This window comes from Pholis gunnellus (assembly GCF_910591455.1).
Source record: "Pholis gunnellus genome assembly, chromosome: 7".
Lineage (NCBI taxonomy): Eukaryota > Metazoa > Chordata > Actinopteri > Perciformes > Pholidae > Pholis > Pholis gunnellus.
Window position 1 is genome coordinate 7,430,920 of NC_136533.1, and position 15,017 is coordinate 7,445,936.

At 39.2% G+C, this 15,017-nt stretch overlaps 1 protein-coding gene across 1 annotated transcript; it reads left to right on the forward strand.

Annotated features, from left to right (window-relative positions):
• Positions 1-3,576: 3,576 nt before the first annotated feature.
• On the forward strand, positions 3,577-14,621 carry parvb (parvin, beta). Its single transcript, XM_079163371.1, has 13 exons — positions 3,577-3,711; positions 5,776-5,865; positions 6,368-6,438; positions 6,571-6,673; positions 8,085-8,225; positions 8,799-8,914; positions 9,400-9,458; positions 9,581-9,600; positions 10,169-10,230; positions 10,353-10,421; positions 10,637-10,738; positions 10,836-10,908; positions 12,579-14,621. The coding sequence occupies exons 1-13, from the start codon at positions 3,672-3,674 to the stop codon at positions 12,653-12,655; spliced, it is 1,023 nt and encodes a 340-aa protein (XP_079019497.1). The 5' UTR covers positions 3,577-3,671; the 3' UTR covers positions 12,656-14,621.
• Positions 14,622-15,017: the final 396 nt, after the last annotated feature.

Below are 15,017 nucleotides of genomic sequence, written 5' to 3' on the forward strand. Positions count from 1 at the left end.
GTTTTTTTCTAAGCTTAAAGCTGCTTCAGGAGTTCAACAGAGAAAACTGCAGACAGCTCAGCTCAGTGAGTTAATTAGATGACAACTGGGGGTTGTATCCCTGGTTTAATGAGGAAATGAGAATAATTGTCTTCCTGCTGAAGCCTGTCTTTAATTAAAGCTTCACTGAAACCAGTTGTATAGATTTGCTCTTGGTTAAGATGACTTGGTACAATTAACATAGACCAGCATTCCTCAGAATGATGTCCCAAAACCCGTATGACCCCGGAAGATACAGAGTTGTGAAGTTATTTTAAAAACTGGAGGATAAGTATAGTATATAGTATATAGTATATAGTATAGTATACATTTTCATAGAGAAAGAGCAGCTTGATTGTTTCAAACCAATCAACAGCAATCCAACTACAACTGAAATGATTAGTTGTGCAGTCGATTGACTTAAAATGCATCGTTTTGTTGTTATTTCAAAAGCAAAGGTGCCAAACATTGCTGGTTCCAGTGTCTCAGAAACGAGGATTTGCTGCTTTTATTTGTCATTATTGTAGTTGATTGAATATATATTTGGATTTTTGGACAGTTGGTGGAACAAAACAAGCCATTTGAAGACGTCACTTAGGCGTCTAGGAGATTGTGATGGACAGTGATCCTTAAAATCGATAAAATAAACGTCACTTTGAGTATAATGGTAATGAAAATAATCGTTAGTTACAGCCCAAATTCAACATTCATATATCAGTCTTGATATTTGATATATTCATATGTCAGTATTAATATAGGAATGACTAGTTAGAGCTAGGCTAGCAGTTTCTATCTGCATCCAGTCTTTGAGCTAAGCTAGGCTAACCTCATCCTGGACCTTTAACGCACAGATATTACACCTTCTCATCTGGCTCTGGGGAGCACAATTTTCCCAAAATGATTTTTTATAAAGAATCCTCCACATATCTTTATCTTTATTTATGTTGTGTAAGGAGTCACAGGTCTGTCAGGAAACCTCTCATAGTAACTCTGGGGCAGACGTTAGTGTCGGGTTAGGAGATGTAAAAGTGGAGAAAAGGAAACTTGTGATTGGAGAAGCCTGAAGCATTTTCCCCTTGTGCTAATATGTGAATGATACAACAAAAAACTATAACTGTTCCTTTCATTTTTCAACCTCCTGCTTATCTTCAAAAACCCCTCGGTGGTCCCCAGCCCTTCTTTTTGCCAACGTATGATTATGAAGTCAGTGCTGAAGGGAATAAAGTCTGCAGTGAGGACAGAGGGGAAGCACATAGACTGCGTTTGAGTGCAGCTTGTGAGGATGCAGTGCCCCTGTGTGGTCAAAGTGGATTAAAGCCCAGCTGACAAACCAGTTATTTTAAAAGGTATAGATGATCTCTGTGGTGTTGGAATTATAAATCAGTCTTAACGGGAGAAAAGCATGTGAGGTTTAGTCTTTGGTAATGGAGCACAGCTTTGTGGCCTCAAATGCTGCTGCAGCTGCTGTTGTTGTGGTTTCTGTTACTTCTGGGTGTGGTGCTTTGTATTCGTCAAGAGGAACACCCAAGAGAGACGAGTTGCCACTGGAAAAGTTGCTTCACGTTTGCTGGATAATCATTATTAGCGTAATGGGAGTGTGCCGTCAAGAAACAGACTCATGGTTTCTTTTACCGTGTTTACACTTCTTCGCGACCACATGTGCCCTTAAACCCTCCTCTTCTTGTTGTATGTGATGGGATGGAAAGTGTTGCTTCAGGCAATACAACACGACATAAAGGAACCTTTTTCTTTTTGTTTTACACAGCCCAGATGTCGGCACGTTCATGTCTCTTTCTGTATCCTGATAAACTGAAAGGAAGTCTGCATTTCTCTGACAAGGCTCAACTCCCGTTGTCAGCAACAGGCAGTGCTGCAACAGTGACAGTTTAGTGAAGACAAAAAAAACAACGAGATGTTTTTACTTTATAAGGACGGAGAGGATGAACGTCAGGTCATATCCTCGCTGTATTATCTCAGGGTGAAGAGTATTTACTCTCTGAAAATACAAAAGAGTACTAAGATACGGGATGGATGCTGATAATAGTAAGTCATCTGTTTATTGTTGCAATTTGGCTTTTTTTACTCACTTCATATACTCATTTCTTTACTCATTTGTTGCTACTTTTACATAACTATCAAAAAGAGATGAAGGATTGAGTACATCATGCATTAACTAATGTATTAAACATCCAAAAACGGTACAAATTATACCAACATTATTATAAATATGTTAAAATATATGTTTTTACTGTTGTTTATACTGTTGGGAAGAATTTAGCATCTTCAGGCAAATACTTAACAAATAATAAAAACATCCAAATTAAAGGTACATTGTATCATCATATTAGTATTCATTTTCCAGGAGATTCACTGATATTTAAAATTTAGAAGAGTAAAGTTATGTTTTACTAAACCCTCAAACATCAATATCTAATAATAATCTAATAATGATTATAATATATATATATATATATATATATATATATATATATATAATGTCTAATAATACATTTAAATATCTCTATTTTTTTGACAAAAGAATAGTAGAAAACCAGTAGAAATACAATATGGAGAAAAGTACATAAGAAATACTAATAAGTAAATACGAGGTGTAAAAAGAGTTAATATATCTGCTGAAGGCGACCTGTGGAACACACTGAGTGACTCTGTCTTCTCCTGGCTGCTGTTACTCACTGGTGCCTGTGTTGGCGTAAATAACCGGGGCTATATTTAAGGTCTGGCCTGTCTTCCCCATACTGCTGCATTATTTATATCTTCCCCCTGTGCCACGGTGAACTCCCCCCCCCCCCCCCCTCCCCTCCCCTCGGGAGCAGTGGAACCAAACAGACGAGGTCGATTTCAATCTGCTTTACGCTGTTGTTTATGTTGCGGACTGATTACACTGAGAACATTTTTATCTCTAAAGCAAAAACACAACTGACAAGATGCTGTTGCTGTTCTCTTGCGTCCTTTCCCATAACGGTTTGTAAAAGCCACTGGCATTACTTTGTGCAATGAAGCCGGCATTAGATAAATGTCCTTGACTGTAGCCTTTGATTTGTATTGAATTAGTGTGATTCTGTTAACAGGAATACAGCCGTTGCCTGATTGATTATCCGCTGCAGCGAAACATATTAAAGGCTCCATACACTTGCTCAGAAAGAACAACCCCGTTCTCCTGTGTTAATGTTAAATTACTAGACTACAATTTAGTTCGTTAGGACAACAACAACCTGAACAGGTGTCCTTTTTACACCACGCCGCATGCATTTATATGGCGATTGAAATGAAAGGATACCTGTCACGGGTCAGTGTAGTTCGTCCTGTGTCCACTGCTAAACAGCCCAGAGGTTACCGGTGTGGAGTTGATTTTGTGCGTTTATGTCCAGTGTGGACCTTCCTGTCCACAACACACACACACACACAGACACACACACACTCACCCCTCAGCGTCTCCTGTAACTGGACCGCAGACGTGGGGTGGAGGGTTGTGACAGAAATAAACACGTGATGACGCCCATGCCACTGCTCAGTCCCACCGACTACGATTCACACACACACACACACGCACACACACATATATACATACACTGCTGCATATTCGACCAAAGCTCGCTGCCATCGTAGGAAACCCGGCGGCTTATAGTGTGGACATGGCGGGGCTGCTGTGTGGAACCAAGAGAAAGAAACAAGGTAAATTTGGTTTTGATTTTGGTTCTTTGAGGAACTTGGAAGTGGAAATGGGGAAACGGGACCCGATGTTACCTTAGTGCAACTGCAGGTTAACGTCCAGTAATGTGTTGTGTCGGCTGTTGTGAGAGATCATCAAGATGTAAGTAGTCACTACTTAAAATTACAGAATCGACTCTGTGTCTGTGTGAGGGTTGCTGTTATATTTCTGGACCGGCGGGTGAAAGTATTTTTACATCCATAAATCACTCTGGAGAAACATCTGTCGTAGTAAATTCATTATATTGTGTGATTTGACCGTTTTCACCCGCGTTTTACTTGACTGTGTGAAGCGCCGGCAGCAGTAGTGCAGTCGGATGGACTGGGAGGGAAAAAGCAGCACAATTATGATGAAATGCAGTCAGTTTGCTCCGTAATTACAAAGCAAACTGCTGATCTGTAGAGAGATAGTTGATATTCTGCCCTTTATGAGAAGGCTGAATCTGATAGGAAATCTGTGGGGACCCCTCCTCCCGGGGTAATTATGTCTCTGTACATGCTTTGAAGTTGAGATTTTGTCCAGATTGTGTCATAAACACACAGTTCCAGACTTTCCGTTATTATATTATCAATTAGAAACATCTATTTTACATCAAATTGGTTCTCCTCGCAGGTTTTATAAATGGCAAAATCAATGAAATGACAGATTTGAGGCCATTGATTGCAGCTCAGCCTGTTGCAGGTCGTACAAATTGAAATGCAGGATAATAAAAGCAGTGTATCCATTAGGGGAAGAAAGGTTTTGAATCCCTGCAGTGTCTCTCCAGTCAGAAGTAAAAGCATCTCAGTGGAAATTGATTTTATGCCCGACTCAAAGTGTGCTAAAGTGTTTGTTACTTTATGTTTGGTCACCTTAAATCCACTTAAACCTTCCCAGTTTTGTGCAAAATTCTCATTCTAATCATATTTTGCGTATTTGTTGTATGTTTACACCTGGAAAATAGTGTCAAGATACATGCTTAGATTACTTTATCTTTGAATCGATAGACAACGCTGCCCTTTAATGTAACCTGTGGTTACTTTCATACAATGAAAGACATAGTGCTGTACACAAAAGCAAACAATCATGACTTATATATGTGTTAAAGAGGCACTTATAATGAAACGAGGATAAATACAGTGAAACAGAATATGTACTTTTTAAACATTTTCATGAGAAGTCAGTGTTAAAAATATGTCTTAAAAGAGAACCACACCGACTTAGTATTGTACATAATATATAACATTGTATGACTCATGATGGACATGACTGCAGCAGAAATATCCTCTTTTTTTATTCCACGCATTCTTCATCCTTCATACATGCCGCCTGCATTACCCACAATGCAAGTCGACCACTAGCAGTTTGATTGGGAATTCAGGTGTGTTATGCTATAGCGCCTAATGTAAATCTAATCTAAAGCTGTTAGCCTCAAGCAGAGATGAGGAGCGGGCTACAGAGGTCTGATAAGCTCACTTCTATCCAACTTCCTCTTCTTGAGGACATTTATCAGACTTCACAGAGCTCCCTCTGGAGCCACAAAAGGCTTTATACAACAGCAACACGTAGACTTTCATGTGTAAGATCGGTGGAGTTCCCCTCTAAGCGTCTACAGATTTAGAGAAACCTTTATAAATGCCATTTTGTTCAGTTCTTACTTTTACGGACACAGAATAGAGAAACGTGGTGGTGGAGTGACTGAAGAAGTGTCTGCAGAGGAGATGCAGGTGCCACAAATTGTCATCAAATCGACACCACACTTTACCCACAAGGGGAATTTGTGGTTATTTTACACTAATACTGTTACTAGTCACCGTGACACGCTTTCTCTTTGTCATCTTCTTCTTTTATTTCTGCCCCACAGTCTCTGCCTGCCTTTCTTTCTTGCTGTACTCAGAGAATGAAAATACAATGAATGCTCTTTTCAATTAGTTTCCTTCCAGTTACTAACAATCATGTCTTTTTTTCTGTTGATTTGTTTGATTGAATGTGTCGTGGCTGCTGTTCTTCATGTTTTTGTGTGTGTGTGTGTATTGTTGTCTTACCAGTGAGTGATCTCCATGAGGAGGGGAAGAATGCCATCAACGCCCCCATGCTTCCCACAGGGACGGACATCCATCCAGAGGACACGCTGCTGGGTACAAACACACATAAACACACATATGTACATGTGAAGAACATCATATTTAGAATGTAATCTTTTATGCTAAAGCACTATTACTGCCTGAATGTGTAAAATGTGTTACTTTTTGCAGTGTTGTTGCATTTCAAACATTTTCAACTTCTTAAAAATTTTGCATATCACTGTCAGAGGTCACGGAGGCCACGGAGGATAATATGAATATGTTGACACATGTTGAGTAACGGAGAGTTTGACAGTGGAGGAGCAGGAAATGAAAGTGGTTGCAGGGGGAGACGCCTTTGTCCTCAGTCACCATGAGAGTCACTGTTGATATGAGGGCGATAGGAACATTGTATGTGTGTGTGTGTGTGTGTGTGTGTGTGGCTGTAGTTCTGTATTTATGCGAGACAAAAAAAATGTGTCTGCATCCAAAGTGGGAGGTAAGTGTGTAGGAAATGAAACGGGATATTTGAGTGTCACCAGAAACTAAATTGAGCGTCTTAATTTCTGTTCACCAGAGGAAAACGCTGAGAGGATCATGTTGGACCCAACGTCGCGGGAAAATCTTAAATTTAAAGATCTGCTGAAGGTAGTCTGGGATCATATGTAGTGCTCAAGCATCTCACCTCTGCAGCACAACCAGAGCAGTAAAACATATCAAGAAACAGCACAGAGAAGAAGTTTGGCTGTAGTTTCTTATTTTGTTGTGATTTGTGTCCAGGTGCTGATTGACTGGATCAACAGTGAGTTGGAGGAAGATAGGATCATAGTCAAAGACCTGGAGGAGGACTGTTATGATGGACAGGTGCTCCAGAAGTTATTTGGTGAGAAATCGGTTTCTTTGGCATCACAACTCACAACCAATATGAAAAACAGCAGTATTAGTTGTATTAGAGTGTATATAATTCCTGCAATCCGTCAGCATTATGTTTAGTGAATATTAAATGTGAAACGACAACATTTATATTAGACCAACAGGATGCACCATCCAACTGGAAAAAGAAGTCAATTAACAGCAATTTATACATTTTTATTTGCAGCTTGTGGCTTTGATATATAAATGTTTTGGTTTCACAAACAACATTTTTTCAGTGCTGACAGTGAGCAGGTATTCAATACTTTATTTTGCATGCTTTAATTAATTTATGTTTCTGTGCACCAGCTGTGCAATTGGCAATGCTAATACAACATTCACTCACAACCTTTCTTTTATTTCGTAGCATATTACCCACCTCGTTTAAAAACATGTCAACATGCTGATATTGTCACGCTCCAGTTTCCACTGTGATGAATGTGTATTCAGTGTCTTTGGTCTGGTGGGGGCTTCCCCCTTGTGTCTCTCATTTGTTACAGCAGGCTGACAACAGACGTTAACAACTACTAAATATTAAAGCCAAATTCAAACAAAACATTAAAACGAAAACCCTCCAAGCCTTTTTTGATGACACACTACTGTGTAGGTTGGGCAGATGAATATGATGTAATGTCATTGCAACAGTACAGTAACAGTAATAAACCCGATACTTTCATGATTAAATTTGAAAGTTATTGATGTTTCTAGTGATTATATGTCACACATGTATCTGTCGGTAGCAGAACTCGGTCTTCCTTCGTGTCCATGTTTATTACTTGTGCTTCAATTATTTATTGCATTTCTACATAGAACCTGTTTTTATTGTGTGCGTGTGTGTGTGTGTGTGTGTGTGTGTGTGGGGGGGGGGGGGTTGTGTAATCCAAGGAAATCTGAGCTCTTGTTTATATGTTTTTTTTATCTCCGCTCAAACACCAACTTTTTATTGCCACCCGGCAAAATGTCTCATCCGCTGTGCGAAAATAAAACATCAAGAACTAGCATGTTCAATTACAGGAGCCAGGTAGTACAGCTGAGATAAGCTTCCTAAATCCTCCGTCTTACTATTGCTTAGAGCAGAGAATCTTTGTTGTCTGCAGCCGCCGCATTTGTACATTTTCAAGATCATCGTGTCCTTGTTTTCAAAGGGACAAAATGGATCTTTGGTTTGAAACACATCTCTAACCTTTCTTTTATGTAAATGAAGGCCTCTTTTCACCCGGATTTCTTCCCTTTTTTAATCAGTATACGAGTTCCTCTCATTTTTTTTCATTCAACACAATACTGCCACTCGATGGAAACAATTATTCACGATTTTCCTCTGTGTATGGAAAGCCTTTCCCTGTGTGTTGGAGCTGATATCTCATCTCCCCTGATGTTGACAGAAAAGTTGTCCGGCAGGAAGCTGAACGTGGCCGAGGTGACCCAGTCCGAGATCGGACAAAAGCAGAAGCTTCAGACGGTTTCGGAGGCCGTCAACGAACTGCTGCGGCCTCACGGCTGGACTATTGAGTGGAGTGTGGACTGTGAGTTTTACATCGACTTCAGCGCTTCGCTGCTTAAACTGACACTTCCATAACATTTGGGGAACTCACGAGAGACAGATTAAAAAAAGAACGGTTAAAATTGAAACAGAAGAGATATCTTGATATGGGTTCAAAAATACTGCAGCCGTTTCCCATAATGCAACTCAATTGCAGGGTTTCTGTTAAATGCTAAGTTTTAAGCCAAGATAACCCTGATGACATCACTATGACACCATTTGGGTTACTTTGGCTAAACACATAGGAGATCTCTGGCCACAGAAGACATTATACAACAGTTTTTACAGCTTTTATCCGTGTGACACGCAAACTGAACTTCATGTGCAACAATGGCGGAATGCCTCTTTAACACATAATCTTTTACTTGCATAACAAATGGAAAGTATTTAATCTAGTACTGAGTTTTGAGGAGCTTGCAGCTTTTTCATTTTTAGTTTTGTCTCTTGGAGAGAAAGAATCACGGACACTTTAATCTTAAGAAAATTGCTTGCATTGTTACGTTAGCTTGCAGTGAGCAAACAGCTGACTGTCCTCTCTCATGGTTTACTCTCACAGCGATCCATTCAAAGAACCTGGTGGCTATCGTCTATCTGCTGGTGGCTCTCGCGATGCACTTCCAGGCGCCCATCAGGCTGCCGGAGCATGTCTCTGTGAAGGTGGTGGTCGTCAAGGTAAAGTGGCTCCTCGACCTTCTCATTATGTGCAATGATGCAGGGATAGATACGGAGGTGTAGTTATTTTTACTTTAATTTAACCTCACTGAGATTAAGAATGTCTCCTTCGAGATTGGCAACGATAAATGTGACAAACAACATAAGACAGATAATGCAAAATATACCTCAAAGTTTAACATAAATGTGTTGATAAAATACCAGATAACATTTCTAATAAAATAATGTCGTCTTAGAAACTGTCTAAATGTAACCTTAAACAACCCAAGAAACCATGAAAATAACAAAGACTCATCCAAAACAATAACATAATGAGTGTAACACATCATATTGATCGGTAGTATAGTGTCAGTTTATGGATAAATGTTTCACTCATCTCTCAGTATTAGTCTTTGTCTTGTCCGTACGTGTGATTTTAATAAGTTGCATCAGTTGTAGTGATTCTCTCACGTAGTAACTGAAGCATTTTGATTTTGTTTGAGCAGAAACGAGAGGGAATCCTGCAGACTGCTCTTGTGACCAAGGAGCTGACGAGCACCACAGAGTAAGAGCTTGATGATTGTCTCCACAACCGTCCTCCTTTTATATTCATGCTCTAGTGTAAAGTATTAATTATGTTTATTGTAGTATGATTGAATAGTTTTCTCTAATTTTTTTGTTTTTCAGAATGATGATGGGAAGGTTTGGTGAGTCCCAGTCACATTTCATCTAACAGTATTATGGAAATGTCTTTACCTTTAATTTTTCCTTACTAATCTGCTTTCAAGAATAGTTCAACATTTTGGGAACTGGGTTGTTCGCTTCCTTGCTGAACGTTAGATGAGTAGATCAATCACTCTAATGTTTGTTAAATATGGTGTTACAGCTCCGTCTAAAGGTCACAAAAGATGTCTTCTCACACCCCTGAAGCTCACTAATGAACATGTTAAATATTTTTTGTTTCATTCATACAAAAACTAAAGTGTAAAAGCAACAATCGGGGGACTATTTCTTGGCCGGGTGCAGTGACTTCCTGTCTACAGCCTCGCAACCCCCGCTGAATAACAACTGTAAAATTACAACTTGCCAGGCTAGCTGTTCCCCCCTGTTCCCACTCATTATGCTAAGCTAAGCTAACCATCTGCTAGCTGTAGACGTATATTTACAGGATAGATATGAGAGGGTTATCGATCTTCTTATCTCAACATTTCCCAAATTGTTAAACTGTTCCTTTAAGTGTACCTTATCTTTGATTGTCTTTTCTTTTTTACAAAGAGAGGGACGCGTTTGACACTCTGTTGGATCACGCACCAGACAAGCTCAACGTGGTGAAAACGGTATTCAAGACCTTTTATTTGCGTGATAATAATATAACAATGATATACATAATAGATAGCATAATGATGACAATGTGATTATGCTGTAAAAACTGTTAATAGTTCATTGATCCTGTTACCAGTCTCTCATCACCTTCGTGAACAAACACCTGAACAAGTTGAACCTGGAAGTTACTGAGCTGGAATCTCAGGTAAGAGTGATTAAAATGATCATAGGTTTGTGTTATGTAACATATATCCTCTCATCATCCCTCTATTTGCATGCACAATTTTAGTTTTCAAATGCATATAATCCAATCTGATTTGCTTATACAGTTTGAATATTGTACGTGCTGTGAAATGTTATGCAGTCTGTATGTATATGCTGCACATGTACATGTATATATTTATGTCTGTGTGCGTCCAGTTTGCTGATGGCGTGTACCTGATATTGCTGATGGGGCTGCTCGAGGACTACTTTGTCCCTCTGTACAACTTCTTCCTCACCCCTGAGAACTTCGAACAGAAGGTGATCACACCCTCAAAAAGTGACGTTTGTCGGTTAGATGGGAAGATTTTTAGCAACTCATCAGTACATTGAGCTTCCACATTGTGTCCCCCCTCAGGTCCACAATGTGGCGTTTGCCTTTGAGCTGATGCAGGATGGAGGCCTGAAGAAACCCAAAGCCAGACCAGAAGGTATTTTAGAGACATTGGGGTGCCATTTAAAAAGGGTGTTTAATGGTTGGTGTCTTGCAGTAGCAGTCATGTTAAAGGTTGTCCAGTAGATGGAGACTTTGTCTACTGGATGGATGGCGCTGAGTTCGTTCTGCCCTGAGCTACACGTATGAATGAACCATCCTGTTCTTTTTAAAGAGAGCTTATACTTAACGAATCAAAATATGACTTACTGGCTTCACGTAGTTGACTATTAGTTCATAAGTAAGTATTTCCCCTGCTTTTCACAGACACATTTCATTAACCCGTTTTGCTCTACAAACCCCCGGTAGAGTTAGAAACGCTATTACAGGAATAGCTTTCAGGTATCGAATACAGTTGACTTACTTTAACTGTAATCAGCATTTGACTCAACTGAAGCCTTCAAATTGATATCTCGTACTCTTACTCATTTTAATCCACAGAATACGATATTGAAAGAATAATGTGTTCGATGTTTTGCTGTGCGACTTTAAATGAAACCGTTAACAGTCAGCACAATCGTGTCAGCTCAATATATTTAAGAATACTTATTTAACTTTAAAGTACACTTCTCTTGTGTGGACTTATGTAATTCTCAGAGCTACTTTAAATATTCACGTTTTGCTCCACATTCTCATCCCGTATTTGTCCATATTTCATGTCCCACATTCCAGTTTTCAACCACTGACTTATGTTCTACTAAGTAATGCACTGTACATACTGTTGCTATTGCGCTTTGTATTTTTATTTTCTTTGGCATTAATTGCTCTTTAAATGTTGATTTCATTTTCATCTGTTGTATTATAAGTGCACTAGTCCTTGAAGATATATTATACTGCTCAATTGTGAATTTCATTATAACTATTTGAATCTATCTAACTTTCAAAATGTGTAAATATTGTTTTCCTCCACACTGTATTAATGCAAATGCTTTTCTCTTATTCAAACATTTTTTGGACTAAGCCAAAAAGGAAATATTTCTTCCCAGCAAAAAACTATTTTCTTTGCAGTAATTGGACATTATAACTGTTATTTTCATACTAATATTATCTACGACAGTTATGTGTTCTGATTAGTATTCAGTTGGCTGAGGTTTGTGCACATCTGCAGGTTGATTATAAACTGAATTTATGATATCAACAGTGTCACCCAAGCTAACAGGGATATGCAGACGATAAGGAGCTAAAGGCGTCCTAGTTTAAATGGTCATGCAATATGACGCTGCTGTAGCAAAATGATGCCTGCCTTGAATCACTTAACAAAGACCTAGTTGTGATGATAAATTACGATAAACAAATATGCACTGATGTAGGACATCATGTTCCTGATGAAGAGAACAGAAAGTGTTTGTGTGCTCTCCTGGTAAGAAGAAGAACATCAAATGATCTATGATGAGCTATTTTAAGCTCCAATTCGTTTTCTAAATTACAAATAACCTTTTATGGAAAGTAGTCCAAAAGCAATCACAGAACAAGCTCGTTTGCATTGTGAACATGCTTTTATGGTAGCACAGCTCATTTATTTTGTGCTTCAGTGTCCAAGGATCCAATTTCTTATCATATACGATTAGTTTTTGTGCATGTCAAAGGTCTTAATTCCTTTCTTCCTGAAACTCCTCAAAACAAGTCCAGCTCACCACAGATCTCTGCTGTGTCCATTTTCTTTTCCAGATGTTGTCAGCCTGAACCTAAAATCCACCCTCAGAGTCCTCTACAACCTGTTCACCAACTACAAAAACTCTGAGTGAACTTTTCCAATTTCACCCCCTGATATTACTTTTGAACGCTACCCTGTCCCTGTGCTGATATTAATGCGTGACAGTCTGGACACTGGAGGAGACCAACTGGGACTGAAAGTCATCATTATGTGGGACTTATAAAGACCCGTAGGGAGTAGCCTGAAAAAGGCTCTGAATGTTAGTTCTTTATCTTCTCCAAATGTCAGTATTTATTTATTCCTTCCTTGAATGTTAAATTCAACCCAGGAAACTGCGACCTTTCGCCTGCATTTGAATACTCAGCCGTCACAGGAATAATGAATGAGGGCAGGATGTTAAGACTGCAAAACATTTCTGTGTTAACTCCAGAATATTTAAGAAAGTGATATATTATATAGTATCAAAAATGAATTTGTGTAAATATTAAAAGAATAGTTTTGGGAAAGACACATATTTGCTTTCTTGCCAAGAGTTTGATGAGAAGATTGACACCAAGCTGGTGTTTGTATGCTAAATATTAAACTATCCTTAGAGGCAGCAGCCGGTTAGCTTAGCTTAGCATAAAAAGACCAGAAACGGGGAAACTGCTCGTCTGGTCCTGATCAAAGATAACACAATCTGCGTAAAGCTCATGTAACACATTATATCCATAGACGACAATAATGTGCACCAGATAGAAAGGTAGTGATACCTTTATTTTATAAGGAGATCAGTGCCATTAAACCTATAGATCGTTTCAACGAAATTGCATTGCAAGGCAACAGCTTGGGTCCATGTTTACTTCCATTCAGTCACCTGATGCCATCCACATACACTGGAACAAGGCATAAGGTTCGTAGCACTGCAAAAGGAAATAAACTGGGACTCATTTGTAATGTTTAGGTTTATGACTGAAATGGTTTATATACTGTACATTTAAACATGCAAATGTATTTATTGTAGCTCACTAAGCACATCTAATTGCACCATAATTGTCCATCAGAGTCAAAAGCTGAGATGGCAGTTACTGCTAGTCTGTGTATCGTTAGCAAGAGTTCATCTTGCTCCATTAGTTAATTTACTTATGATTAAAACGAGTATGTTCATTGAAATAGCTTTTTCTTTATTTGCAAATAACATCTGTGAAAACAATAAGTATACATTTAGTTTTAGCTTTAACTAAAATGCTTTGAGATGGTTTTCATTTATGTATTTGCTTTTAGCTTTGAGATGTTATCGCTCTCTTTCTTTAGCTGCGTAGTTGGCAATACGTTTTGTTTTTAGCTCTGCTTTGGAGAAACAGATGATAAAAACTGATCCTAGCCCGTGACCAAATTCATTCTATATTAATATAATATATGGATTAATAATATTAATTAAATTATGCCTTTTTACTTTGTTTCCCCCTGCTTCCATCTTGATGCTAAGCTAAGCTAACCGGCGGCTGGCTGTAGCTTCATATTTGTGGACTCACTGTCAGGTGTTATCGATCTCCTCCTGCAGACTAACTCTTGACAAGAAAGCAAATGCGCATTTTTCCCCCCAACTATTCCTTTTAAGAAACTTGAAAATGTGATGTATTCTATAATATCTGAAGACGCTTTATATATTCTTACTACATACTTGACAGCTGAAGGAACTGTGAATGGTCCTCGTTTCACTCTGAACTATGCAGACCACATCACAAGCCATATTTAAAAGCCAATGCTGTTGCCTTAAGTGCAGCGGGCTCTCTCCGTCTCTCCGGGAGAGCTCCAGTCAGAGTATCTTCGTATTCACGGGCCTTTCAGACGAGTCTCCGAGGAGGCCTGGACCACACCGTGCCCTCCTGATGCAGAGCACTTGCCCGCCGTGCCACCTGGAGACCTGCTAAGATGTACAGTGCACGACTTGTGCACTTTAGAGCCGGGTCTGAATTATTAAGAAAGTGGATGAGTCAATCTAAACCGTGCTTGCGCTGGATGTCTCACCTCTGTGTGTGCTTTTTTTATTTTTATCTTGCCTATCAAGAAATAAACGCCTGAAATCAAACAGAATGAGAATTTCATTACGTCTCTTACTTGTGTGATGGGTTAGATTTGCTTCGGCTTTTGAGCGAGATTGGCTTTGGAACAGCCAATTCCTGCAATTTGGGTTTCGCTAAAGGAATTATGGGGTTTATTTTAGACCTTTATTTTCTTGTCTCATTCCTTTGTTGCTATGGTAACCTTCCACATCCCCCAAATTGCCCCTTTGTCTGGCTGATGGGTGGTCCTTTTTCTATTCTTCAACTAGGCTGGTGCGCATGCAGAGCTTTTTGTTGTGTTGTCTCTATCTCTATCTCTTTCTCTTTCTGTTTGTTCTTTGCTGGAGAACGGAGAAGGCTGGAGACCAGACGACAGTGAATTGATCCGGTCACAGATGGAGATGTGTG